This window comes from Neltuma alba, unplaced genomic scaffold, assembly GCF_004799145.2.
Source record: "Neltuma alba isolate B1F8T4 unplaced genomic scaffold, ASM479914v2 tig00011986_pilon, whole genome shotgun sequence".
NCBI lineage: Eukaryota > Viridiplantae > Streptophyta > Magnoliopsida > Fabales > Fabaceae > Neltuma > Neltuma alba.
Genome location: NW_021636559.1, coordinates 156,807 through 184,806, shown reverse-complemented (window position 1 = coordinate 184,806; position 28,000 = coordinate 156,807). Strand labels below are relative to the sequence as shown.

The 28,000-nt window shown below is 37.8% G+C and overlaps 3 protein-coding genes, 1 long non-coding RNA gene and 1 other non-coding gene across 8 annotated transcripts; 2 read left to right on the top strand and 3 right to left on the bottom strand.

Annotated features, from left to right (window-relative positions):
* Positions 1-74: 74 nt before the first annotated feature.
* On the top strand, positions 75-5,173 carry LOC114720444 (ureide permease 1-like). 2 transcript variants are annotated; one of them, XM_028906090.1, is made up of 8 exons: positions 75-449; positions 803-1,105; positions 1,584-1,722; positions 2,025-2,199; positions 3,107-3,144; positions 3,239-3,342; positions 3,666-4,040; positions 4,529-5,173. In XM_028906090.1, the coding sequence occupies exons 1-8, from the start codon at positions 414-416 to the stop codon at positions 4,718-4,720; spliced, it is 1,362 nt and encodes a 453-aa protein (XP_028761923.1). In that variant the 5' UTR covers positions 75-413; the 3' UTR covers positions 4,721-5,173. The 2 variants fall into 2 exon arrangements, with proteins under 2 accessions (XP_028761923.1, XP_028761924.1); XM_028906091.1 differs by lacking the exon at positions 803-1,105.
* LOC114720455 (uncharacterized) lies at positions 1,679-26,513 on the bottom strand. The gene is made up of 3 exons (XR_003737973.1): positions 26,501-26,513; positions 24,174-24,179; positions 1,679-1,808 (listed from the first exon to the last, which is right to left on the bottom strand). It is a non-coding gene; the product is annotated as an uncharacterized LOC114720455 (long non-coding RNA).
* On the bottom strand, positions 6,295-11,169 carry LOC114720445 (protein root UVB sensitive 3-like). 2 transcript variants are annotated; one of them, XM_028906092.1, is made up of 15 exons: positions 10,893-11,169; positions 10,757-10,814; positions 10,581-10,640; positions 10,434-10,472; positions 10,280-10,342; positions 9,886-9,942; positions 9,605-9,668; positions 9,083-9,166; positions 8,740-8,822; positions 8,526-8,655; positions 7,908-8,000; positions 7,512-7,650; positions 6,928-6,968; positions 6,644-6,831; positions 6,295-6,552 (listed from the first exon to the last, which is right to left on the bottom strand). In XM_028906092.1, the coding sequence occupies exons 1-15, from the start codon at positions 11,024-11,026 to the stop codon at positions 6,454-6,456; spliced, it is 1,332 nt and encodes a 443-aa protein (XP_028761925.1). In that variant the 5' UTR covers positions 11,027-11,169; the 3' UTR covers positions 6,295-6,453. The 2 variants fall into 2 exon arrangements, 1 of the variants encoding a protein (XP_028761925.1); XR_003737972.1 differs by lacking the exons at positions 6,295-6,552; positions 6,644-6,831 and having other exon boundaries at positions 7,512-7,633.
* TRNAN-GUU (transfer RNA asparagine (anticodon GUU)) lies at positions 11,463-11,536 on the bottom strand. The gene has a single exon. It is a non-coding gene; the product is annotated as a tRNA-Asn (tRNA).
* Positions 11,656-27,465, top strand: LOC114720442 (pentatricopeptide repeat-containing protein At1g69290-like). 2 transcript variants are annotated; one of them, XM_028906089.1, is made up of 2 exons: positions 11,656-14,023; positions 27,454-27,465. In XM_028906089.1, exon 1 carries the CDS (start codon positions 11,753-11,755, stop codon positions 13,715-13,717), a length of 1,965 nt encoding a protein of 654 aa, XP_028761922.1. In that variant the 5' UTR covers positions 11,656-11,752; the 3' UTR covers positions 13,718-14,023; positions 27,454-27,465. The 2 variants fall into 2 exon arrangements, with proteins under 2 accessions (XP_028761922.1, XP_028761919.1); XM_028906086.1 differs by lacking the exon at positions 27,454-27,465 and adding an exon at positions 14,547-14,725.
* The last annotated feature ends 535 nt before the right edge of the window (positions 27,466-28,000 follow it).

Below are 28,000 nucleotides of genomic sequence, written 5' to 3'. Positions count from 1 at the left end.
TTCAGCTAATGATGGCCCGCCACTTTATTTTTGATGACGTGCTTGTGGAAGCAAACTGCGTTGTGTTTTTATCTTTGCGTCCTTGATTTCGCCTCCTCCTTGCTCTTCGTTTTAACATAACAGCCTAGACTTTTCTTTTGCTGTTTTCGCTTGATAATCAACGGATTCTGAGATGGAAGGGGTTTCTTCAATTTCAATTTTCAGTCTCTCCCTTCGTGTAAGTGTCGTCGTCATAAGCCAAGTCACTTATAAACAATCAAAACTTCTGTCCATCTAAACTATCTTATTCGTTTGTTCCCCCATTTTTTAACTGTTGAACAACCGAATTTTATTCTGTTGTGGACTTGCTTTTGCTTTCAACTGCCAACCCGTTTCAACGTGTCGATGAATGTCTTTTGCTTCTGCGGCTTATAATGGATGGTTTCGGAGACAATAGGAACCTTTTGCAGGTAATGATCATCATTTCTGTTTCCCCTATTTATTATCTCTGCGAGGTTGATTTGATTTATAGATGGGTCTCACATTTGTCACTGCTTCCGGTTCGAGGAAATTAATCTCAACCTTTCCTGGAGGATTTCCATCTTTATTTCAGCCTTTCATTTCCTCAAATTTCTGCCTTAGACCATGCGTGTGAATTCGTCGACGGGGCCTTGTTAACATTCTTGCATCGTCTGGTGGGGGGAAAAAAAAGAAAAAGAAAAAATAAGAATAATATTAAAAAGCTTTGTCTTTATGCATTCTGTTAATAGCTTGTCATTTTCATATTTGGCTGTTAGTGGGTTTTGATGAAATTTTCTTCCAGGATTTCTCTGAATATTTCTTCTTGATTGCTTCACAATGGGAAAGGGATTTGAGTTCTGGGTTGAAAATGTACTTGGTGGGGAGCAAGGTTGGAGCCATACTGTGTATGCTGTTGGCCCTTTTCTTCTTGGGGACATGGCCTGCTATTATTACTCTTTTAGAAAGGAGAGGGCGTCTTCCTCAGCACACTTACCTTGACTACACAATCACCAATCTATTGGCTGCTGTACTCATTGCTCTCACTTTTGGTGAGATTGGCAAGAGCACCCCTGATAAACCAAATTTCATTGATCAGCTTTATCAGGTGGATATTCATTGTATTCAAAGTAGCATCGTGTAGAAAAATTACAGAAGTTGGGTAGGCTGTTCTTGTTTCAAGGCAAGCTGCGTCACAATTGGATGACTCTAATCCTGAAGAATCACTAGCAGGAATTGAACTAAAAGTCCTTTGATTTAGGAACAAGTGTCCGTATGAAATAACTTTGACATTCTTAATTGAGTGATTGTTATGATAATGCTTGCATGTGGATTGTGATTACGTCGATCGTTATGTATGGCCTGGTGTTTGTAATGAAGAAAAAGCTTACATGACGATGCCTAAAACCTAGATATAACTTGTATGGTTTATTGATAATGAACGTCTTAAACATATCAATATCCTAAAAATGATATTAAGGTTCTTCTAACCCTATGTACTTAGTTTACTATGAACTGTCTTTGACACTGCATTGCATATTATTGCTCACAATTGGGTTATGATTTGCAAAGGCGTTCTGTGATAGGATAACTGGCCCTCTGTTCTGTTTGCAATGGCCAGTGGTGTTGTACTTAGCATTGGGAATTTGTTCACGCAATATGCTTTGGCTTTGGTTGGTTTATCAGTTGCGGAGGTGGTATCAGCAAGCATAACTGTTGTCATAGGTATTGTGCCCTCATACCCCCTAAAGAAGAAACATTTAAAAAGGGTAGAAATGAAAGGAATCACTTGTCTTATGGGTATAACGGGCCTAATTTCCACTTCCAACATTTGTGCCAGAAGGCTTAAATTTGAGCCCTTTCTACCAGGCCAATAAGTTTTGAGGCAACCCTTCCATGAATAAATATGCATGTAAGAATATGAGTGTGCACGAGCCATGCATTCAACGAAAGTTTCTGAACCTCTAAATATATGCAGCTTGCTCAAGTACTGAATTTCCCCGCACTTTCTCTGTCTACTGTAACAGGCACAACTTTGAATTACTTCTTGGATGATGGGATCAATAGAGCTCAGATTCTTTTCCCAGGAGTTGGTTGCTTTTTTATTGCAGTTTGTCTTGGTTCAGCCGTGCATTCATCTAACATTTCGGATGATGAAGCCAAGCTCAACAATTTGTCAGATGAATGCAAAGATGGAGCCATGTATGTCTTTATTTACCTCTGTATATGGATGCCACTAAGTATAGGCGTTAAAATTATATCATTAATGCCACTAACTGAATCAGTATATCTACTTGTTTTTAATCCTCTAAACTTGCTTCTATTATTTTGCCTTCTTTCATCCGCTGTTTTACTTTGTTAGGTTGTAAAAGATGATATCACAAGAAATGCTTGAGCTTGGATGCATTTATTTAGTTGAGAACATGTGGTAGCATCAAGCCGAATGTGGTAGCATACTTATAGGATCTCCCAGGTAGGGGATATAGATTTGGGCAAAACTAAAGTACGTCCCTGACTGTAATACCAAAATGAGAGAGGACGTGCTGAATTGTCTTTGCTATTATGTAAACTCTAAATAAGCTAAACTTCTTAATAAAACGACGGAAGAGTAAGCCAAGCTTGCCTCCATTTCAATTAATGTTAGAAGCAATCCACCAAAATAAAGTAATATCTTATTCCTCTCCGTTTTCAAAAAGAAATTGAGTTCAGAAACACCATCATATCAGTTGATCTGGTGATGTTAACTACCCATCTTTTTGTACTACTTTTAGGGGCTTATGTTTTTGCAAGCATAGGCAGTTCATTAGGTTTTCTTTTTGACTTGGTGGGGGATCCAATGTATGCTGAGATCAATTCTGGGCAAGGGAAGGAGGAGAAGAGGAGATTGGAACCCCAACCCATGCAGCCATTGTAGCTTTTTGAGCGCTGATTTAGCTCTAGTTTATGATTCTGCCAATTATTATCCTCAATGGACGATAGCATCCAGCTGTTTTACATGTGCTGAAATGTTCAATAGTATTTATAAATGTTATTATTCTTGTGTCTTCTTTCTCATCTACTGTCACCAATATGTTGTTGATTTTGCCTCCAAATTTTGTTCTTTCGCCAGATTAATTAACATTTCTTCCGAAAAAGAAATAAGTGGAGGTAAGAAGGTCTGATCCAGTGAAATTTACACTCTTTTGGTGTCATTTCAGTCACGAAATGCTACATTTATCCTTTTTACTTTGAGAATCTGTAGTTAAATCCAAGGATATAGAGAGTGGAGGAGGTGGTTCAGTAGACACGGCAAAAGCAGGAACGGCCGCTTTTCTTGTAGAGCTTGAGAAGCAAAGAGCTATCAAGGCAGGTGTTTTTCATTTATCGCAGATGTATTTAGAATAATATTTAGGTAAAGTTTATTATGTATTTTATCAAAATTTCCAATAAAATTATACTTATTTTATCAAAATTTCCAATAAAATTATACACTTTGGCCGTTTATGGACACTTATCACACCAATCACTAATAAACATGCATATACGTGTATATGTGCTAGACGAGTTCTGATGAAGAGGGTGCTCAAGATGTATATGTTATTCACCATTTGCTCGAACTACCTGAGAATTTTCTTGAACTCTAAAATTAATTCCCCTCCAAGGTATTACACTTTCAACTTTTGCTGCAGGTTTTTGGGAAGAGTACTTTCGTCGGATTGGCCATAACGTTCTTTGCTGGACTTTGCTTCTCTTTATTCTCACCGTTATTTAACTTGGCAACGAACGACCAGTGGCATGCTTTAAAGGAAGGGGTTCCTCATTTGACTGTTTATACTTCCTTCTTCTACTTCTCTGTCTCCAGTTTTGTTATTGCCGTTGTTCTAAACATCACCTTCCTTTACCAACCCATCTTAAATTTACCCAAGTCATCTTTCAAGGCTTATTTGGCAGACTGGCACGGCAGAGGCTGGGCCTTGTTGGCTGGTCTCCTTTGTGGACTTGGCAATGGTCTCCAATTCATGGGTGGTCAAGCTGCAGGATATGCAGCAGCAGATGCTGTTCAGGTGATTTTCTTTAATGTTTTACAAAGAGTGAAAATATAGTATTCTGTCGGGACCTATTTGGTACCTAGAATAACAGAATTATATAGCATAGATGAAACATAGAAACATGGGCAAGTCCTAGTCTTGTACGCTTGAAGTTGAGCCATTAACTAACCTTGGGCTACAGTCCAAAAATAAAAACTTGTTATGCTTTATCCCTCACTAGGCCTTGGCACATGAACAATCGTGCTTGTTTTTTTCTTTTTAATCATAATGCAACAAGGATTCTTTTTAAGGGCAATTACTGTGAGGTCTTAAGGAAAGAATATAATTATCAAAAAGTCTTAATAACAAGTGAGCAGCATGGATCTTCTTGTTTTTTCTTGTACTAGAAATTGTCATTCACTTGTTATGGGATTTTTTGGCAATTGCATTTCTTCCTTGGAACCATGTAATGAATTTCCCTACTTCTTATAAGACAATAACCATGATTGAATTTGGATGAGCAGGCACTTCCACTAGTGAGCACGTTTTGGGGCATTGTTTTGTTTGGGGAGTTTCGGAACTCATCAGGAAGAACATATATACTGCTTGGGAGCATGTTGTCTATGTTTGTAGTGGCTGTTGCTGTACTCATGGCATCATCGGGTCAAAGGATTAATGATCCATTAACAACACACAAATTGGTTGTAAATAATTGATGGTTGCATAAATGATGGATTCAGCACACAGCAATAGTCAAAGGATAAGCATGCATGTGCCTTCCCTAAAGTTTGCTTCGAAGATGCAAAATGGGCACAAGCACCATAGTTTTAGACTACAATAGCTGTTCTTGTCCCAAAAAAGAAATACAAAAAAAGAAGCAAAAAAACAAGGTGGAAGAAAGATAATACCGTACTATAATAGATGTCATGTGCCTAGAGTGAATTACTCAGTGTTCGTTATCCTTATTGAGTCAACGAAAAGTGTGCATAAGCAGGAATCATGAAGTGAACGGGTTTGAAATCCTTTGATTGAACCTTGTATGTTGTTCTACTTCTAGGGTTCGGGTTTGCAACCCTGTGCAAAATGATGTACTTTTAATTTGTATCTTATTTCTTCAATTTCTCTTTGAATAACAAGGTGATGATACAATAACCTAATTAATCAACGTATTCATTGATTTTTTTTTGGGGACAAAAATTCATTGATAATTTTCAGTTGTATGTAATTTTGGAAATTATAAATTCCTAAACAGAATATATAGTGCCTGTTTGGTTGGGTAATTCAGTAGTTCAAAAGTAACTCGTGGATCTGACAAGCACCTTTGCAATCACGCACCTATTTGGTTGAGATTTTAGCCCATTTTATTTATAGGCCGAAAACAATATTAAAAGTATGATCGGCTTTAAGTAGAAAAAAATTACTTATTAACCGTGCTTGCTGTTGGTAAGAACTGTTATAATATAATAATTACTTTGTCCGAAACTATTTTCTCACTCTTCTCTCTTATTCAGCTCCCTCCTTCTCGACTGCAATGAACCACTTTTTATATACTTCTGTCCAAAATTGAAAAAGCAAACGCTCTGGAACTTTCAACAGGAAAAGCATTAATGCATATCCCTAGAAGACATTCAGTTAGGAAAAAGTTTGAAATGTGTGTCTATATTTACATAAGCAATTTATAATTTTTAAAATTATGTTTCGTTTTATATTTATAAACTCTTTTTTTTTAATAATATTTCTAATTTTTTAAAATAAATTTCATTCATTAAATTTCACTTTTTCCTATTAAAATAATTTAAATTTATTATATTACATAAATTCAATTTTTTTTATTTTTCATTATTCAATAAAAGTCACGCTCATTTTAATAATTTTACAAACTAAACTTACTTATTTAATCATAATCCAGATGACTTTTTTATTTTTACCAATGAACTTTTGTAAAATCAAATCTAAACATAAATCTATTACCCAATCTAACTTTCCTAAAAACCAAATTGAAAATAAACTATTTTTCTACCCCCAATCCAAACAAACCCACAAGGATCAAAGAAACAAAGTAACTTTTTTTGTTTTGTTAAAAAATAAACTGCAAAATTCTTAGGTGCATGAAAAATATGGCATTTTTATTTTGTATTTTTGAAGTTTCCTTTCAATTTTTGTGGGGGTTATATTTTTTTCAGTTGCATCTCATTTTTTCAGCATTCACTTAAACATAAGCAAATTACAGTGACGCCAAGTAAAATACGAGGGAAAAAAGTGTAAAGGTGGCTAAATTCAAAGAACAGAATGCCTAATTTCAGGCAGAGGGGCTATCTGCTTTAATTAAAAAAAAAAAAAAAGACAAGTCATTATATTGCAGAGAAGTTTCTGATATTCAAAATCATACCGTAGTAATATAGCATAAATAACATCATATTCTCATCATAAACTCATCAAAACTGAAGAACTAGTCAATTTTTTCCTCCAGTGGATCATAGGTCCAGTTAGCCCTCCAAATAATTGACGGCGATAGAAGCCGTTCAGTTTTCCAACCTGATGACTTGAGCTGCACAATGAATGTATACTTAGTCTTCAAGTTAGTGATGATATATGTGAGCAAGAGTAAATTTGATTTATCCAAAAACCTAAACAAGTACCTTCTGAATAAAAATGTCATACTGATCATCTATCCACAATTGACTCTCTGCATGCAAAGATTTGCTTTTACCACTTTGATTTGCCATAACAATAGCATGAATAAATGACTTCAAGACATTGGCGGCATCCGAATCCTTATGAGTTATGACGTGAATGATCCCCTTCCTTTCCACTAGCAAGTACTTAGCTATATATATAAGCAACGAATGAAGAAGGAGTTAAGAATTCTTTGGAATGTGAAAACTCAGTAGCCAACATAACATATTGGGTCAGCTGAACTGACCTTTTGCATAGTAAGGTGCTGCAGAAAGCAGAGGCTCCAATCTGTTACAAAACGTTATTTTATTGTCAGCAATTCAGCATTATACAGAAATGGAATTTACTAATTGTACTCTCTAATACTGTACAAGAACCAGGTCCTGATCTTGGCTGATCATTTGGCTTGGAGACAACACTAGATGAGGTACACAGAGCCATAGTTAATTTTTTTTTTTTGACTTAATACAAGATTCTGAGGTTTTGTTTGTTTATTATAACACAACAGCAACCTGTTAGGTTTTGAGCTATTGGGAGCAAGAACTAAGAATACAACTCTGTTATCATCCTATATGGAAAATGGGTAATGGTAAAGGCTGGTAATTATGGGGCAAGACAGGAGTTCAGACACAGCACCAACACAGGTATGAGATGATAATACACAAACCAATTGGGCCCCAATGCAATAGATGGAGCTTGAAGAATGAGCCACATTATTCATGACTTGTGAAAAGTGTAACTAACTAAAAGTTTTATAATAATGATGCTTGAGAAAAAGTTTGTTTTCCTCAATTGCAGCCCAAAAAACTGTTGGTCAACGGAAATACTCACGTTTCCTTGTTTTTGAATAAAGAAACCCTTGTGCCCAAACGTACTTGCAGATGCAGTAAATTAGCATTCTTGGAGCTCCATGAAGTAAGTTGTAAGGGTAAGATGTGTTCCAATGACGATACCTGTTCAGGGGTGAGAACTGGCAAAAAGTTCAGAAGCGAGCATCAATACTCAAAAATAAAAGAAATGATATCAAGCTAGCTTTACAGTGCTGGAAACTGTTTTCTCCTTCACAGGCTGCTGAGAATGGTCAATTTGTCCTTATTTTTTAAAGTCCACCACATGGCCTTTGGTGATCCAGATGTTATGCTAAGATTGAAAACGGTAATGCATAACACTTGATGTCGCAGATGTTTTGATCACAGGGTAACAATTGGAATAGAAAACAGACAATACCTTGACCAGTCTTCATGAAATGCTGCAAAAGAATTGAGCTCCTTTCAGGGTTTAGTGAGGTTAATGCAAGGCATCGAACAGCTTGGTAATTTGCTGCACAAAAGAGAAAACTGCTGAATCAGGAGTATTATACAGAGCTGGGGAAAAGCCATACATAGAAATGGGTAGAATTAACTTCAACAGATGAGGCTATCTTCAGATAATATATATATATATATTTTTTTGGTAACATCTTCAGATAATATTGTGCTGAAGTGACCAGACAGTTTTCCCCCACATCAAGAGGGTTTGAACTTTTAATTTCTACCCACACCCCATCCTATTGCCACCTGAGCTAACCCTGGGTGGCTAACCAAATAGTTTTTAAATTATCAATTACCAATTTGCCCCAAAATTTGACGCTAGTAGGAAATGGAGCAATTGCCAATATTAGAACATTCATAACCTCTTTTCTCTCGATGAGGTCCAGATAACAAACAGTTCCACACTTGCTTTTGCATTTTGTTTATCCAGCAAAGCAAGTAGGATTTATTCATAATACTAAACTTTTTTCTTTTTCTTCAGAACTTTAAGACGCAAAAAGAATTGTGTAAAGAAAATTACAACTTAGAAACTTACCAAATACATGGAACAGGGTCAGAGACAAGAAACAAAACCATATGGCTAGTGGTCGTTCCATTGTAATGTGAGCAAGAAGCATACCCAATGCCATGCCAACCATGGTTGCCACTGTTTCTTGACTTCCTTCCTATAGATAAAAGACGATCAATTCTGTCATCCAGAGCAAACGCTCAGATTTTAAAATAAAAGTTAGAATAAAGGCAACTAATACCTTAGCTGATATATCTGCAGCATTATCCTGAAGGGCAAAATGCTGAGTCAGAGCTGCTCTTGTCGCACCACTTGCAACACCAGCTAACCAAGAACATATTTTTAAGGGACATAAATTAAATAAACAATTAGGATCTCATTAAAATTTTCAATCAGAAAAATACTTCTGTTGAAGAGGTTCAATGGTTAGCGCATATTAGATTAATTGAAGTCATTAAATATTTCATCACATAAGATGTCTAATTTGATAAATAAAAATTTTATGAAGAGGGGGAGAAGTGATCATGGAGTAACTGACTTCGTATCAGTGTCTAATTTTAACTTCTGGATAAGTGGGAACTTACTGAACGATCTTGATATACTTCCAAGGCAAACAATAACCACAAAAGCAGATGGAAACAATGGGGAGACAAGGTCCATTAGCATTCCTACAATCCATGCAAAAAGCTTCACAAATCAATGTTAGACATGAAGCATGGATCTGGGAGGTCAGATTAAACACAAACCAGCAAGATGAAAGCTGCACAATAGAAATGTTGCTGGTTTCCCCTAAATAAATAAATAAATAAAAGTAATTGTTTAAGCATAAACGGCCTAGTGTGGTTTTAAGAATGGAAATTATCCCTTGAATAAGAATGTGGAAACAAGTTTATCATATTTAGAGCACTAAAAAGTATGTACCATATTTAAGCCTGTACAAATCCAGAAATGTATTGGCAGTCATATCAATGACTAATACTGTAAAATTATTACGAGCGCTTCATGACCAAACAAGTCATCCGTTTATGCTTCAGGTACAAGAATTGTATAAAGAAATGGGTTCTTCAATTCAAACAAATAATAAAGATGAAAGCACAAGAATTTACCCAGATCATTCATAAGATCTGCAACCAAACGCCACCTTTTTGCATTGCTATCCAGGTTTGACCCCTGCATGTTATCACGTTACTTAGCATCATAGGGAACATGGATTTGAAGTTCAAATCATTTGAAAGTAAAGAACCATCATATGATATAAGCCCATGGCAACCCGAGTGCAATATCCCTCACAGAAGTTACTAACATTCCAATGTTAAATCTCTTCTCTTTATAACTAATTTAGTATGCTTTTCATTCAGTAATAAATAAGGAAGTGAGAGATGCAGACCTGGTAGAATGTGAATAGGATACCTCCAAGCATGCCAGTTAGATCCCTCAAAAACCACTGGAAATAGTTTTAACATTTAGGGGGGGAAAAGTCAACATACTACAGTGTAAGAAACGTAAAAGCTTCTCCCAAGCTCCGTCGCAACTGTTGGAGTTCAGTCAATAATCATGAAATACAAAATGAATGATACGTGGATAAAATTACTTGGGTGTTAGCTATCAAGTTCTCCAATGCTATACGTGAAAATATTAACATGTTGGCAATTTACACCAACTCGACATCACATCAACTTCTAAAAAAAATTCAGCCATGTGCCATGCTTTCCTTACAGATCTTAACAGCAACCGCGTAAGAATTGCCAAGTTTTATTACCCAGAATATAACCACTGGATACCTGAAAAGTGGCACCAATGACTGTTGCTGATTTCTCGCCAACCCCAATTGCACCCAAGAGAGCCTAAATGGGGTTAAAGGAAGCAACTTATTTACCATTTTGAAGCCTTTTATAGCAAAAATTACCAGGAAAACAGAGTGAATCAATCCCTTACCTGGGTAGAAAGCATGGTCCTAATATACGTTGAGAGACCCTGCAAGAATCGATGCACAATTAAAATCCAAGAGTAAGAACAAGCCAATTAAACATGGCTTTTCTGTAAACTGAAATGATTTCCCCTGTTTCTTCACTATCTGCCTACCTGCAAGGAATCCCATATCTGAAAAGGTACATAATCTGAAGTCACGCTGCTTGGAAAACCCTGTTATTTATTGATTAAGAGCGATCAAAGATGAGGGTAAAAAAGAAAACTTTGTTTTACCATGAGGACGAAGAAGAACCATATAGTTCTGACAATCTACAAGAATAAAAGCTTGCCTCGGGCACAAATGCCTGAAGGAATCGTTTCCAAACATAACTGAAACGGGCACTGGATCTGTGAATAACGCGGCAATAAGAAAAAGAGAGGGGAAAATGAAATTGAGATCAATGGTACGATGAAAAGGGAAGAAACCTTTGGATGGAGAAGGAAGAAGGAGAGGCTTTAATGGTGAAAGTTTTAGAGAGCTTTGTCGGAGAGGAACCATTCCATTCTTCCAAGGTTATGATCTTGTTGGTCACAGTTGAAGACGATGACTCCACTTCCATTCCCAGCTGAAGGACTTGCCGGACGACACCCACTGACAAGACAAGTGCGGACTAGGAAGCCTTCATGACCAAAACAACATGTACCTCGCCACATCCCCAGTTCGGCTGTTCCAAGTGTTTTGAGTCAACTCCCTGCGTTGGCTTCTTGGGCCATGACCATTTCTTTTTTTTTTTTTGGGGTCCCAGACCATTGATTTATTTTTCGGCCTGACCCGGACAATTGATTTAAAGTGTGATTTAAATATGAATTTCTTCTGTGCCAATTGACAAAGGATTTCAATATGAAGCTAAGTAAGCTAAGCACATAAAGTGAGAACAAATCACAATTCAAAAAATTCCGTCAAAAGAAACCACACCACAATTGAGGAACAATTACTGGAAGAGAACCAAATTTGTTGGATGAAAAACTGAGCACCCAGCAAAATGTTGTTGAAAACGCTAGAAGGAGGGCTTGAACCTCCGACCTTGTGGTTAACAGCCACACGCTCTAACCAACTGAGCTATTCCAGCAGACGTTTCGAGCTTCTCTAATGCCATTATTTATCTTGGAGCAACACATGGAAGTCCCAATTCCAAAACCCAATTTTGGTCAGACATCCACATCGGAGCTCGCTCTCTGCATAGAGCGGTACTTCGATGGCTTACCTGTGTTGACGAAAGGAAGCCAGGAAAAGTTGGAACCGGGAATATAATCAAGAGATGGAAAAGGTCGGTCCTTGATTACCAATGGCCAGACAAGTCCCGTGCTTGCTTACAAATAGACGCTTCTCCTCCTCCAACCCCGAAATCCCATCCCTTTACTCCTTCCTTCAACCGTCTATCTTTGCCCTTAAAAAGAACCCTTCAGTTTCTCCAGAACCCATCGAACTCCCAACTTCTCCACCTCGTTCCCTCACTGCTGACCAAATAACCGCCCTTCAAAATACTCTTCAGAAGTCTCTTATCAGCAGTGACACAGATGAAGCATGGAGGTCTTTCAAGACTCTTACAAACAACTCAGCCTTCCCTAGTAAGTCAATCACCAATTCCCTCATCACCCACTTGTCCTCACATGGTGACATTCATAATCTCAAGAGGTCTTTTGCATCTGTAGTGTACATGGTAGAGAAGAACCCTAAAATATTAGATTTTGAAACAGTTCATGCCATGCTTGATTCGATGAAGTGCGCCAATCTTGCAGCCCCTGCTTTTGCCCTCGTCAAATGCATGTTCAAGAACAGGTTTTTTGTTCCATTCAGTGTCTGGGGCAGTGTGCTTGTTGAAATAAGTCGGAAGAATGGTAACCTAGCTGCTTTTTTACGCGTTTTTGAAGAGAATTGTAGCATTGCTTTGGATGAGAAATTGGATTTCATGAAACCTGACCTGGCTGCTTGTAATGCAGCACTAGAAGGGTCTTGTCGTGACCTTGAATCTGTGAGTGATGCTGAAAAAGTCGTTGAAACAATGACACTTTTGGGTGTTAGACCAGATGAATCCAGCTTCGGATTTCTTGCTTATTTGTATTCATTGAAGGGGCTTGAGCCAAAAATAGATGAGTTGAAATTTTTAATGGGTGGCTTTGGTTTCTCAAACAAAAGGGAATTTTATTGTAATTTAATACAAGGGTACGTTAAGTCAGGCAATTTAGCATCAGTTGAATCGACAATTCTTCAAAGTTTAAAAGACAGAGATGACAAAAGTTGGAAATTTGGGGAAGAAACTTACTGTGACGTTGTCAAGGGATATCTTCAAAATGGACATATCAAGGGATTAGCAAATTTAATTCTTGAAGCTCAAAAGTTGGAGCCTTCAGATACTGTAGATAAATCTGTAGGTTATGGTATTATTAGTGCATGTGTTAACACTGGATTATCAAACAAGGCACACAGCATTCTTGATGAAATGAATATTCTAGGAGGCTCTGTGGGTCTTGGGGTCTATGTGCCGATTTTAAAAGCTTACTGCAAAGAAAATCGGACAGCTGAAGCCACTCAATTGGTCATGGAGATTAGTAATTCAGGTCTAAAATTGGATGTGGAAACCTATGATGCACTAATAGATTCATCCATGACCAGCCAAGATTTTCAGTCAGCCTTTACATTATTTAGGGATATGAGGGAGGCAAGAATTTCCGATTTGAAGGGGAGTTACCTAACTATAATGACAGGTTTGATGGAAAACCATCGACCTGAGTTGATGGCAGCTTTCTTAGATGAGGTGGCTGAAGACCCTCGAATTGAAGTTGGTACTCATGACTGGAATTCTATCATTCATGCATTCTGTAAAGCTGGGAGACTGGAAGATGCTAGAAGAACATTTAGAAGGATGATATTCCTGCAATTTGAGCCAAATGATCAGACATATTTGTCCCTAATTAATGGGTATGTCTTGGCAGAGAAATATTTTAATGTTCTTATGTTGTGGAATGAGGTGAAACGAAAGTTATCAGCTGACGGACAGAAGGGGATCAAATTTGACCACAGTCTTGTTGATGCTTTCTTATATGCTATGGTGAAGGGAGGTTTCTTTGATGCAGTTATGCAAGTTGTGGAGAAATCTAATGAGATGAAGATTTTTGTTGATAAGTGGAGATACAAGCAAGCATTCATGGAAACTCATAAGAAACTCAAAGTGTCAAAGTTAAGAAAAAGAAACTTCAGAAAAATGGAAGCACTTATTGCTTTTAAAAACTGGGCTGGCTTAAATGCCTGAATCTGAAGCAACGCCTGCTTTGCTTCTTTAGCTTTGAAACTTCATGTCTGGTAGACACACCACTCAAAATCAGGGCTGAAGATGAATTTAGCGTTGGATGTTCTTTCAAGAAGCTTAGGCTTGATGGATTTCATAAACGCTTGCAGCAACCCAAGTCTGTTTGCCTGATTGAAGTCACCTTGGGCTCAGAGGATTCTTCTAACAATTCAAGCTACAAAACTCACTTCTGCAGTCCCATGTTATGTGACTCATTATTTTGACGATCTTCTGGATTAGTTCTCAACTAATCATTACATTTGGAGCCAAGTGTGGTTTCCTTCTCATTCTTTACTTTTCTTCTTTCCCCATTTTTTTGGAGTTAATAATCCTCCTTGATCATTTGCTGGTTGACATCTACCAGATATAATTCTTAAAAGTTGATGTTGTACAAATGAAGTTTGCCATGTTATACGCTTGTGAAATCTGCAGATCGCTTTATTTTTTTCCTTGTTCTGTGAAAGGAATATAAATAAGTTAATTTCGATGAACATCAGATTGATTAGCCCCTTCCTCGCTGCTCCACCCCTAAGGCATGTCAAGTATTATCCATTAGGCATTTTGTTGCAGGCCAGTTAATGGATTCTGCAATGTAGATTTTTTTCAGGGAATCTTTGCATGGTACTAAGACTAGTGATTGAGCTTAGCTAACAGACACTCTTGAAAATAAATGTTGATTACTGTGATTTAGCTTTTGCTTTGATGAAAACTAAGGCCTAAATTATGTCTTCATCCTGAGTATGTGTTCCAAATATTATTTGTCATACCAAGTCATATCATATCTTCTTCTCAGGTTTCTCTATCATTTAAGCTTTGAAGATGACAAAATGCTCGACGAACAGATGAGCAGAAAGTAGGCCACCGAAGTTTTTCTAAATACCAAGCTACTCTTCCTGTCAGCTGTTCTGGACGTTAATCACTGGGCAACATTGTGTTTTGGACTTGAGTGAGGAGCAAGCTCAACTCAAGGAACTAAAAATGGCTGTCGTAATGTTGCTAGAAAGATCTATTGGCCTTTGTCTTGCGTAGTGGAATGTTATAGTTTTAGAATACACAGTGCAATATGCGAGAAAATTGAGGATGCATTGTAGTAGATGTTACCATTGCTGATTTATTGACACATTATCACAAGGCACTATGGCAATGTCAATCCACTATTACTTTATTCCTAAACTTGAGAAATATAAGGATGATTCAAAGCTTAATAACTACTCGCGAAATATATGTTTATTTTAGGCCAAGGTTTCTGGTAAGAACCGAGGTGAACAAAAAATAATGAGCGCACACAAACTCTACTAGACCTCGCAAGTAAGTGTCTCGCTCACTCAAAGGAGCGAATTAGGAATACCTCCAAAAATACTGAAATAATATAATCCACTCATATGTCAGCCATAAACTGATGCTAGGATTTTTATAGGCCAAATACAATGAAGAAAAGAACAGAACATTCCTAATTTTATCGGGATAAACGTCAAAACAGAAACAAATGGACTGAGTGGACTCAGTGGACTCTCCCAACGTCTATAAAAGGCCTTTATTCAGCTAATAAACGTTGAAACATACATAATAATTGAATATGAAGTCACAAACCGCAAAGACCTGCTCAAGTTTTAAGATTCTTCCCTACTAGTGCGCCTCTGATAAGTTAGGATTCTATCAGTTTCTGCATATTGAGAAGATGAAGAGATCAAACACTTCCATATTCAGAATCAAGTATATATGCAATGAATATTCTAGGGCGAAATGGGCAGATATTTTCAATACCCTGGCTCATTTGCAAACGGTTTCATATATTTATGACAGTCAGCTTATAATAAGTCTTTGCACTGTATTAACAACGCATTAAAAACCCTACGGGTTTCTTCCATGTCCAAAGTGTACCTCCTAACATGAATTTGCATGTGTGTGTGTGTGTGTGTGTGTGTGTATGGCATATACTGTGTATCTCAAATTCCCTTTATTGAAGTTCTGCAGAATTTAGTTTTGAGGATACTTTGATTTTGATTGTTGAAGTCTGAAGCATTACCCCACCTTTTCTTTAGAGGTGGTGAATGGTTAGTTTCTGTCTTCTTACTGTTGTGCATTTTCCTTTCAGTTTCCACTCCATTAAAAATTTACATCAAACTCCAATGTAAGCTTGAAGACTGATTTGGAAATGTTGTCCCACTCGGTTAGTAATAGCGAGAACATGATAACTCCATGTGCTGCAGTCGTGTATAGGAAATGATAAAAGAAGAAAGTGGTATTTGCTCCAAGTCATTTTAATTTTTGTTGACGTTGCGGCTGTTTGATCAAATCAAGCTCAACCTCTATAATAAACTAGACATGAACTAGATATTAAGAAAGGATAATTTATGTAAATATATACATCAGCAAACACTCATTCTTTTGCCACGAGATTACTTTATTTCAAATGAAACTCTGCCACTAATATATCTGTCTGTTATGTAGGTTCAAGTTTTCTTATATGAAAGAGACAGATCAAACTCCTTCAAATTCAAGAGTTAAGTGTATCAGTAACATCATTGGAGTTTAATAAAAATTGAAAATATTTTGAAGGCTATGTGTTTGGGTGTTTGCTATGTCCCGGTCAGTAACAGTATTCATTGGAAAGTTGTACCTTGTTTCATTTTCGTATGAAAGTTCCTCTCTGTTGCTAACTGAATTTGACGAATCTGATCATAGATTCGTTGTCGATGAGCTTTGAAATTTCAGAACCAAGTGCAGAAAGGTCTTCATCCAATCCCTACTTCAATATTAATTATCCAACGAAACTATGGGGTGAGAGTGAAAGGAAAACTAAAGAAAAGAAAAACGAGCTAAAAGCCGAGAAGCTCCATCACCAAACATCACAAGAAATCACACTACATATTCAAAATAATTTAATTTAATTGACGAATATAACTCAGCTGGGGTTGAGCTGGATTGGTGTTATATTTAATACTCCATTGACTAGCTCCTTCGTTTACCACCGACGCGCTCTCCATATTGAAAAACATTAACGAGGTGTTTGGCTTCCAATAAAATTTTAAAAATTGCTTTTATTTTAATATATTTATTTCGTATATCGTAAAATTACTTTTAAAACGATATTTTAATTTTTATCTAAACACCTTTTAAAACAAAAAAAAGAATACAAGTAGTTTCCGTCCACCATAGCTGCCATGCATCTGCCAAATCGATATCATTTGTTTTTAGATTCCTAGATATATAATATTCCACCTGTCCTAGATATAAAAATAACTAAGTCAAAAAAAATTTTGCGCCAAAACTAACTCATATAAATTAAGAAGGGTAAAGTAGTATATAATACTCTAGTTTTACTTCTGAGTTACATTCCGTACTCCAATATTATTTTTTTTTATACATCCATCATCTTAATTTTATTTGTAATGCATCTTACATCATAAAATATAAATAAAATTAGGGTGTTGGATATAACTAAATTATAATATCAAGAGGTGCTGAATACACTAAAAAATTATATCAAGGTACTAAATGAACTATAAATAAGATTAAAGTATTGTATGTTATCAGAAAATAACATCATGACACCATATGCTACTTTACCCAATTCAGAAATGAGTTAAATTAGTTATTTATAAAAAAAATATTTATTCTTCTAAAATACTTATTTTAAATGAGTAAAAGAATTTATAGTTTAACAAAAAAAGACTTCACATTTTGTTTTCTACCTTTAGGATTCGGGGACTCAATCACAAATAACTCTTCTTTTTTTTTTTCTTTTTTCCTATCACTCAGGAAAAACATTCATATTTTTCAGGCTACCTGCCGATTCTGGTCTTGCCGAACAATGTGATAAACTCAGCAACTCGCAATCTACTTCTCTCACACACATAGATGTAATACATTGTGCAGTTATAAAATTTTTTAGAGATCGTACTTGTTTTAGTATTTAAATCATTCTAGTGCTAAAATATGTTAAAATCTCAAATGTGTTAAAATAACATTAAAGGAATGAAAAAATAAAAAGGGACTGCACAAAACCAAATAAAAAATTGAAAATAAGTTAAACTGTATTAAATGAGAACTCAAGAAAAAGTGAAAGTATTCATAACTTATAAAAAACGTAGTTTTTCCCATAGATTTTACATTTTATATTCATATTAATGTTGATATTAATGATAATCTATATGTATGCATACGCGTGCATATGTGTGTGTATAAGTTTCATGGTATTATTACATGAGAAAATGTCTAATATAATAATATTTTGATCATAACAATTGTGATTATACCTCACATCCTGCACTATATATGACAAATATTAGTATAAACCACCCATTATCAAATGTAAAATATTAACATTTCTTGAAATTCAGTATATATATACACTGCCCTCATCATTATAGTTGCTTGCTTGGATCAGCGTTGGAATTTATTATACAAAACCGGAGCATAGTGGAAGATTATTAACAGAAGTGGGGGACAAGATTACATAAAATTATCAAAGATGATGGTAAAAAAAGCACCACCACATTACAATATCATACTCCTCTAGTCTTATTTATAGGACAGAAAGAGAAAACTTTTTTTTATCCTATTTATGGGGCATTAAGAAATTTTTTTTGCATAGATGTATAATTCTATTCTTTATTTATTATTGTGTTGACTTTATTTACATGAGGTATAATGTAATTAAATAGGAATAAAGTTTAGGCTGTATGAAACATGTTAGAAGTAACTTATAAATAAGACTAGAAGAGAAATAAATTTTGAAATTAAATCCCAGTCAAACTCAGCCAACGAGACAAGCAGGCTGGGTTCCAGAAAGGGTAAAAAAGAAATATGAAAAAGAAAACAAAAACCTCAACTGGGGTGGAGCGGGATTAATATCATGCTTAATGTGATAGGTTGACCAGCATTGACAAGATGGCCGGTATTCCTTTGATAAACTTCCTGTATATTCGCTCTGGCTGCTTTGCAGCTGCATTCCGGAAAAAGGAAATGAGGAAGCAGCAAGGCATCTGCGTTATTGAAGCATATCGTCTCCACATGAAGCAATATGCATACCCATTTATTCAACATTCCTCGAAATCTTCTAGCAGAAAGCATTAAAAAAGAAAAGAAAAGAAAAGAAAAAAGAAATAAAAACCCCAACTGGGGCTGAGATGGATCAATATCGTGCTTAATATGGTGGGTTGACCAGCATTGACCACGCGGCTGGTGTTCCTTTAACGCACGTCCTCTAGTAGGATAAATGCGCGTAGTTTCCATCAATTATAGTCGCCACATCTGTATCAGTTCAGTTTTCAGTGTCCTAGATACATATACTCAACCATGAATACTTCATCTTTTTCTCTCTTCATCTTTCTGTTTCTCCTTCTTTTACTCTTGCCTCTCCACTTTGCTTCTGCTAATAATGCCAGTTATCTTCCCTTGGAAAACATTGCCCTCAACTGTGGCACTAGCTCATCAGAACAATTGTCCTATAATGGGAGGAACTGGACTGGTGATGCGGGTTCAGAGTACGTATCATCTAATGCAGAAGCCAAGTCCCTGATGGCCAAAGCCTCTCTGATTAATGAATCTGTTCCTGATGTTCCATATATGACTGCCCGAGTATTTTACTCTCACTTTACCTACAGGTTCAACGTGACTCCAGGTCCAAAATTTGTCCGCCTTCACTTCTACCCTACTTCTTACTTGGGCCTGGACGTCTCCGGAGCTTTTGTATCCGTCACAGCTGGTAATTTCACTCTTCTGCGTAACTTGAGTGTTTCTCTCACAACTGATTACATCAATAAACCAAATCTGATGAAAGAGTTTATCATCCATGTGAGTGGAAGAACCTTGGAACTGACTTTCACTCCATCATCCAATGCTTCGGATGTCTATGCATTCGTCAATGGAATCGAAGTTGTTTCCATGCCATCCAATCTCTATATTCAGGGTGATAATGCCCATATTCCTTTAGTTGGTCATTATCCTGTGCTATATTACATTCATAATGATTCTGCCTTGGAAACCGTATATAGAATCAATGCAGGAGGGGATGAGATTCCAGCCAAATATGATACGGGGATGTTTCGCACTTGGACCAGAGATAATGACTACTCATGTTTACCCACAGCCACTGAAGAACCCAGTGACATGGCCTCGCCAATTCTGTATCCAGAAACTGCTCCAGCATATGTTGCACCAGAACTTGTCTATCGCACAGCCCGGGCAATGACGCCCTTTTCAGATGAACGTCTTAATTTAAACTATAATCTGTCCTGGTTCTTCCCGATTGATTCTGGTTTCAATTATCTCATTAGGCTCCACTTCTGTCTTATTTACCGAGACATAACTTTGGTGAATCAGATAGCTTTTATTATATATTTAAATAATCAAACAGCTGAGGATCAATTCGATGTAATTGCTGTGAGTGGTGGTCCTAGAATTCCTGTGTACCGAGACTTTGTAGTGAAGGTTCCTGAAACTAGCGAGGGAAAGCAGGATATTTGGATAGACCTTTATCCAGATGTGCAGAGCAAAGCTCAGCACTATAATGCTTTCTTGAATGGTGTAGAGATCTTCAAACTTAGCAATTGGGATGGAAATCTTGCAGGAGTCAACCCTAACAGTAGCAAGTCTGAGTCAGTTGTGCCAGTGCCCCATGTTGCAGTGTCAAAAAAGCCGAAGAGATTGGTATTCATCATCATTGGATGTGGACTAAGTGTTGGGGCACTAGGAGTATCGATTCTCTTTTTCCTGATTGTTTACGTGTTGAAACCAGTTGAGCCAAGGAAGATTTCATGGCGTAAGCTACTGATCTTTATTCCTAATCAAGTTAGAAAACCTCAGAAGTCATCTTTTCGCCGTCATTTCTCCATGGATGAGATAAGAGAGGCGACAAATAACTTTGATGAGGCTCTGGTCATTGGCATCGGCGGGTTTGGCAAAGTTTACAAGGCTAGTTTTGATCAAGGGTCTACCTTTGTAGCCATAAAGCGGAGCAATCCAATGTCAGAACAAGGTGCTTTAGAATTTGAGACAGAGATCCATGTGCTCTCCCAGCTGCGCCACCACAACCTTGTTTCTCTTTTGGGTCATTGCCAAGACGAGGGAGAGATGATACTGGCATATGAATATATGTCCAATGGTACTCTGTTTGATCATCTTCATTTGAGATCGTCGAGGGAAGAACTACCTTTGTCATGGGTTCAACTTCTTGAGATATGCATCGGAGTTGCAAGTGGTTTACACTACCTCCACACTGGCACAGAGCACAAGATCATCCACCGCGACATCAAGACAACCAACATACTCCTAGACCATAATTGGGTGGCCAAAATTTCAGACTTTGGTTTGTCAAAGGCAAGCAACCGAGCCTTAGTCAGCACCAACGTCAAGGGCAGTGTTGGATACTTAGATCCAGAGTACTTTCGGCATCACAAGTTGAGCGAGCAATCGGATGTGTACTCATTTGGGGTGGTGTTGTTGGAGGTGATAAGTGCCAGGCTTGCTGTTAGTCCAGTTGAAGATGATGAACATAGTAACTTGGCAGATTGGGCTCTGTATTGCTGTGAGAATGGCATTGCCACTCAATTAGTGGATCCTGACCTTGAAGGTAAGATAGCAGCAGAATCTTTTGAGACATATATTGGGGTCGCCAGGAAATGCTTGGCTGAGAAAGGGGTAGAGCGCCCCATCATGAGTGATGTGTTGCAGAGCCTCGTGCTGGCACTGCAGCTTCAGAGAAAGGGTGATATGGCACCAACCAGGGATCGCAACAGAACGGAAAATAGCCATTCACAGGGCAACTCAGATTTGACACCTGGGATTGAGTTCTCCGAGATCATGATACCCATTGGAAGATGAAAGTATTTCCTAACAAAAGCTACTGTACAAGAATCAAAATTGTAAACTTGTGATTGGGGCACAACATAACATATTATTTCTGTAGGAGGAAAATATGATCGTTGTATTCTTCATATATTTTAAATGATAATTATTGTAAGACAGTAAGGATTTCTACCATGATGATATGCTAATTTTTATCCTTCACCAATTTTCTTCGATGAGAACAGCGACGAATTTTGCAAGTAAGAGTGGCCAATGCCTCTCTACAATAAGTAAATGGAGAACATTTTAACTTGGAAGATATTTTTACAAGAACAAAGTATGTTGAAGCAAAGAAGCGAGTATTATGTTATCGTAATTCACAAGGTAAAATTTTTGGGAGTTTTATACTATAATTTTTAAAGGAACGTGTATAAAGAAATTAAAAGGTCCTTGAAAATTAATATTTTGATTTTTAATTACTCCTCCAGTCCTAAATGTAAGACCCTTATACACTCTAGTATAAGCGTCTTACATTTAGGACCGGAGGAGTAATTTCTTTTGACCGAATCAGGTTTAGGATCTGGAAACCAGACATAGATTCGTTGGAGGTGAGCCATTAAATTTTTTAACCAAGTGCAGAAGTCCTCATATATTAAATAAAATCATTAATGTAAGAAACTACTTGGTCATTGGGGGGAATGTGCGGGTATTTGTGGTGGAAAGTCACTACATCCATTCAGGTATAGAAATTCGGTGCATAACAGTTAAGGGGGAAAAAAAAATGAAGAAAAACAATCTATGTGGGAACGCAGCTCTAAACTATTAGATCATTCCAAAATCCATACGGTAATAAAATATGATTTTATATAATAATAAACAAAACCTGTTGTGAAATACTGCAATATGTGTGTCAAATAAAGTCCCACATGGGAAAGATGAGAAGAAGTCTAAGTGTATAAATGAGATCAAGCATCCTTGGGGGGGTAAATGGGCCAAGAGGGAAGTGGGCCTCGCACACACAACAACAGGCCACCAGGAGGGAAACGCAATTGTAAACCGGCGATTTCCCCCCTGCGCGTGAATTAAACGCGGCGAACGTTGTGTACACCAACGTTCGCATTGTTCCGTCTCCAACGGAACCTTACGTTGCTTCGGTCGTACCCGCTCGGCGAAACAGAGGGATGCGTCCTCCGGTGATGTGGCCATTCGCGCCTATATAAGGGACTGTCCAGGCAGCGTGATTATACACTGTTCCATCCTCTTCCTCTTCTCTCCCGCTGTTCCGCTGTGTTTCCTGTTACAGTCGCTTTGCTGTTCTGCTGCCTTGCTTCGCAGGAAGGGTTCGTTTGATCCTGGGGAGTGCCGCTGCCTGTTGCACCGAGGGGTTGCGGAATATCTCTCAAGGACAGTGTCCTTGTGACGCGACTCGAACCGGACTTGCTGTTCCTCCTTTGCTGCCGCCAACAATCTTGAGAGATATCCTGAACAATGGCTGCAAACAACGACGCTGCTGGCTCCAGTGCTGTTCCTGTCAGCGTTCCCCTGAACGTCCCGGCAACCATACCGCTTCCTAGGCCATTCCCTGACACATCCAAGATAGAAATGTTCGATGGAAGCAACTTTAGGCGGTGGCAAGAACGTGTCTACACAATTCTGGACATGCATGGAGTTGTCAATGCGCTGACTCAATCAGAACCTGCTGCAGATGCTGATCAAGGACAGAAGGATATGTGGCACCAGGCCAACAAAGTATGCAGGCACACTTTGATCAGTACACTATCTAATGATTTATTTGACATCTACAGCGTCTACAAAGAGGCCAAGCAAATATGGGAATCATTGGTTCTCAAATATACTGCTGAGGACGCTGGGAAGCAGAAATTCGTGGTCGGAAACTTCTATAGGTGGGAGATGACCGATGACAAAGACATCAAGCTTCAAATCAATGAATACCACAAATTACTGGAGGAACTTCGGGCTGAAAAGATCAATCTTCCTGACGAGTTCATCGCTGGGGTCCTGATTGAAAAGCTACCATCCTCATGAAACAACTACAAACAACAACTCAAGCATAAACAGAAACAATTGTCGCTTACTGGCTTGATCACTCACATCATCATTGAAGATATCAACAGAAGGACAATACAAGCAACGAAAGAGAAAGAGACGGCTGCCAAAGCAAACCTAGTGGAAACAAAACCACGCAACAAGAGGTACGATCCTAACTCAAAGAAACAGAAAAATAAGAAACCTGATTACAAACCCAAAGGCACTAACTCCAAATTCAAGAAGAAGGGCAATTGTTTTGTTTGTGGCAAACCTGGACATTATGCAGCACAGTGCAGGAAGAGGGCTAAGGGAAGTTTTCAAAAGGATGAAAATCCTCCCAAGCCAAATGTGAATTTGGTTGAAGGAGATGACAGCGACAATGATGAAGTAATTGCTGCAATGCTTTCTCAGGCCCTCCTCATCTCTGATGTGAGAAAATGGGTGGTAGACTCTGGGGCTACCAAGCACATATGTGCAAACAGGGAAATGTATACCTCCTTCGAAGAAGGGGAAGATCAAATTTATCTCGCTGACTCCCGAACTGCAAAGGTTCAGGGAAAGGGAAAAGTGGTGCTGAAACTCACATCTGGGAAGTCTCTAGTGCTAAATGATGTTCTGTATGTGCCCGATATGAGAGCAAATTTAATTTCTGTGGCTCTCTTGGGAAAGGCTGGGGTGAAAGTGTCATTTGAGTCTGACAAAATTGTGATGACAAAGAACAATGTTCTTGTGGGGAAGGGTTACTGTAATCAAGGTCTCTTTGTACTAAGTGTCGATATGAATGATAATGCATCTTCTTCTGTTTACTTGGTTGATTCTTATGATCTATGGCATGCTAGATTAGGGCATATTAATAGGAAATACATCAAAAGGTTGCAACACCTTAAATTAATTTCTGAAACTAAAAGTAATAATATTGGTAAATGCGAAATTTGTGCAGAAACCAAAATGACGAAAAAATCACATTTTCCTACACAAAGAGAGACTGAGTTATTGTCATTAATACATACTGATTTAGGTGATTTGAAACAAACAGAGACTAGAGGTGGTAAAAGATACTATATCACCTTCATTGATGATTATTCTAGATACACTAAGGTGTACCTGTTAAGAAATAAAGATGAAGCCTTTGAAAAATTTATCTTATATAAGGCAGAGGTAGAAAATCAACTAAGTAGGAAAATTAAAAGAGTTAGATCTGATAGAGGAGGAGAATATTTATTACTAAATGATTTTTGCGAAAAAGAGGGAATAATACATGAAATAACACCTCCTTACTCGCCTGAATCTAATGGAGTTGCAGAAAGGAAAAATAGAACTTTAAAAGAGATGATGAATGCTTTGCTTGTGAGTTCTGGTGCACCTGATAACTTATGGGGTGAAGCCTTGTTATCTGCTTGCTTTTTACAAAATAGAATACCTCATAGGAAAACTAACAAAACACCTTATGAGTTGTGGAAAGGTTTTGTACCTAATCTTAAATATTTGAAAATGTGGGGGTGCCTTGCAAAAGTTTTATTACCTGATTTTAAGAAAAGGAAAATTGGTTCTAAAACTGTTGACTGTATGTTTATTGGTTATGCTCAACAAAGTGCTGCTTATCGTTTTTTAGTTTTGAATCAAAACACAATTACTGAAACAAAGGATGCTGAATTTTTTGAAAACATTTTTCCATTAAAAGTTGAGCATATTCCCAAAGGTGTTGAAAATCCTTCTGCCTCTTTCCAAGAAAAAACAAATCAAGTTTTGACTGAAGAATTACGGAGAAGTAAAAGACAGAGAAAGGAAACATCCTTTGGAGATGATTTTTACACATTTTTAGTACAAAATGAACCTAGAAACTTTTATGAAGCAATCTCTTCTCCGGATGCAGAGCTTTGGAAAGAAGCAATTAAAGATGAAATAGACTCCTTAAATAAAAATAAAACTTGGGTTTTGGTAGACTTGCCTTCAGGAGCAAAACCTATAGGTTGCAAATGGGTCTTTAGGAAAAAATATTTTCCTGATGGAACCATAGATAAATACAAAGCACGGCTTGTAGCTAAGGGTTTTACCCAAAAGGAAAATATTGATTATTTTGATACATTCTCTCCTGTTACAAGGATATCATCTGTTAGAATCCTTATTGCCTTAGCATCAATTCATAAGCTATTTATACATCAAATGGATGTCAAAACAGCATTTCTAAATGGTGATTTAGAAGAGGAAATTTATATGGTACAACCTGAAGGGTGTGCTGTTCCTGGGCAAGAAAACAAAGTATGTAAGTTAGTAAAATCTCTATATGGCTTAAAACAAGCACCCAAACAATGGCATGAGAAGTTAGATCAAGTTTTAATGAGTGATGGTTTCTCTACTGTCGAAGTAGAAAGATGTGTTTATACTAAAGTTGTGAATAATGATTGTGTGATTATTTGTTTATATGTGGATGATATGCTTATTTTTGGAACCAGTATGAATGTTGTGCTTGAAACAAAAATGTTTCTTAATTCAAACTTTGATATGAAAGATCTGGGTGAAGCAAAAGTTATCTTAGGTGTTAAAATCACAAGAAATGAGAATGGCATCTTACTTTCTCAGGAACATTATGTTGAGAAAATACTGAGAAAGTTTGAACATTATGATGAAACTCCTTTGAGTACCCCTTATGATGCTAGTGTGCATCTAAAGAAGCATAAAGGAGATCCGATTGCTCAATCTATGTATGCACAGATTATTGGGAGTCTGTTGCATTTGATGAATTATACCAGGCCAGACATAGCATATGCTGTGTGCAGATTGAGCAGATATACTCACTGTCCAGGCAGTGAACATTGGGAAGCTCTGAAGAGATTATTACGATATCTGAAGGGTACCATGAATTATGGTATACTATATAGTGGATTTCCCGCTGTATTAGAAGGATACAGTGACGCTAATTGGATCTCAGATTCAGACGAGACAAAGTCCACTAGCGGTTATGTTTTTACATTTGGTGGTGGAGCTGTCACTTGGAAGTCAGCCAAACAAAGCATCATAACTCGATCCTCAAGGGATTCTGAGTTAGTTGCCATGGAATTGGCTGGTACAGAGGCTGAGTGGTTGAAAAACTTCTTAGCAAATATCCCATTGGGAGACAAGCCAACGCCATCAATATCATTACACTGTGATAACCAGGCATCAATAGCCACGGCCAAAAATAAAACATTTAATGGCAAAAGCAGACACATTCGATTGAGACACAATATTTTAAGGCAGCTGCTAAAGGACGAGGTGATCCCAATCGATTTTGTGAGGTCAGAAATGAACCTAGCAGATCCATTAACAAAACCCCTAGGGAGGAAACAAATTATCGAAACATAGAGGGGAATGGGACTAAAGCCAGTATGATTACGACAGCGATGGAACCCAACCTTTGTGATTGGTGATCCCATGAAGAAGGTTCAATGGGTAAGAACAAGTCGCTCGTTAGTACTGCTAGCACCAAACCAAAATTACTAGTCCCTTCCTATGATGTGCGAGAAAGTGCTAGATTGCATATTGGAGGGTTGAGCAAAGCTCTTAATGATTTCAAATCCTACGGGATGGTGTATTCAATGCAGGTACACTTAAATGAAATCACCTCTACGAATGTGGAGTGGGGCCGCTCCTATGAGATCATGGCAAAATCTCTAGAGCATTCGTTATGCACCAGGCACGCGCACGGCCGTTATAACGCGCAAAACCGTCGTTAACAACGGAAATGTGGGGGTATAATCTGACTTTTAATGCCTCTAGTACACGCCGAAGAGATGACAGTTCATAGAAGCAGGCTTCACTGGCATCTCTGTGTACTAAGTGTTATCAGTCTAGGTCTAGTTCATAGTTGCAAGAACCACTAGATACAATGATTATGCCCATGTGTGTAACTCTGGCTCTTTATTTGACACATGTGGGGGATTGTTGTGAAATAATGCAATATGTGTGTCAAATAAAGTCCCACATGGGAAAGATGAGAAGAAGTCTAAGTGTATAAATGAGATCAAGCATCCTTGGGGGGGTAAATGGGCCAAGAGGGAAGTGGGCCTCGCGCACACAACAACAGGCCACCAGGAGGGAAACGCAGTTGTAAACCGGCGATTTCCCCCCTGCGCGTGAATTAAACGCGGCGAACGTTGTGTACACCAACGTTCGCATTGTTCCGTCTCCAACGGAACCTTACGTTGCTTCGGTCGTACCCGCTCGGCGAAACAGAGGGATGCGTCCTCCGGTGATGTGGCCATTCGCGCCTATATAAGGGACTGTCCAGGCAGCGTGATTATACACTGTTCCATCCTCTTCCTCTTCTCTCCCGCTGTGTTTCCTGTTACAGTCACTTTCGCTGTTCTGCTGCCTTGCTTCGCAGGAAGGGTTCGTTTGATCCTGAGGAGTGCCGCTGCCTGTTGCACC

Excerpts from the sequence above, each read along its gene's own strand:
- LOC114720444 (XM_028906090.1), top strand. The coding sequence starts at position 414 with ATGGATGGTTTCGGAGACAATAGGAACCTTTTGCAG. Across the intron at positions 2,200-3,106 it reads GAATGCAAAGATGGAGCCAT|ATTAATTAACATTTCTTCCG; the intron begins GTATGTCTTTAT and ends TTCTTTCGCCAG. Across the intron at positions 4,041-4,528 it reads CAGCAGCAGATGCTGTTCAG|GCACTTCCACTAGTGAGCAC; the intron begins GTGATTTTCTTT and ends TTGGATGAGCAG.
- LOC114720445 (XM_028906092.1), bottom strand. The coding sequence starts at position 11,026 with ATGGAAGTGGAGTCATCGTCTTCAACTGTGACCAACAAGATCATAACC. Across the intron at positions 9,669-9,885 it reads TCCTATTCACATTCTACCAG|GGGTCAAACCTGGATAGCAA; the intron begins GTCTGCATCTCT and ends GATAACATGCAG. Across the intron at positions 9,167-9,604 it reads AGATCTTATGAATGATCTGG|GAATGCTAATGGACCTTGTC; the intron begins GTAAATTCTTGT and ends CATGGATTGTAG.
- LOC114720442 (XM_028906089.1), top strand. The coding sequence starts at position 11,753 with ATGGCCAGACAAGTCCCGTGCTTGCTTACAAATAGACGCTTCTCCTCC.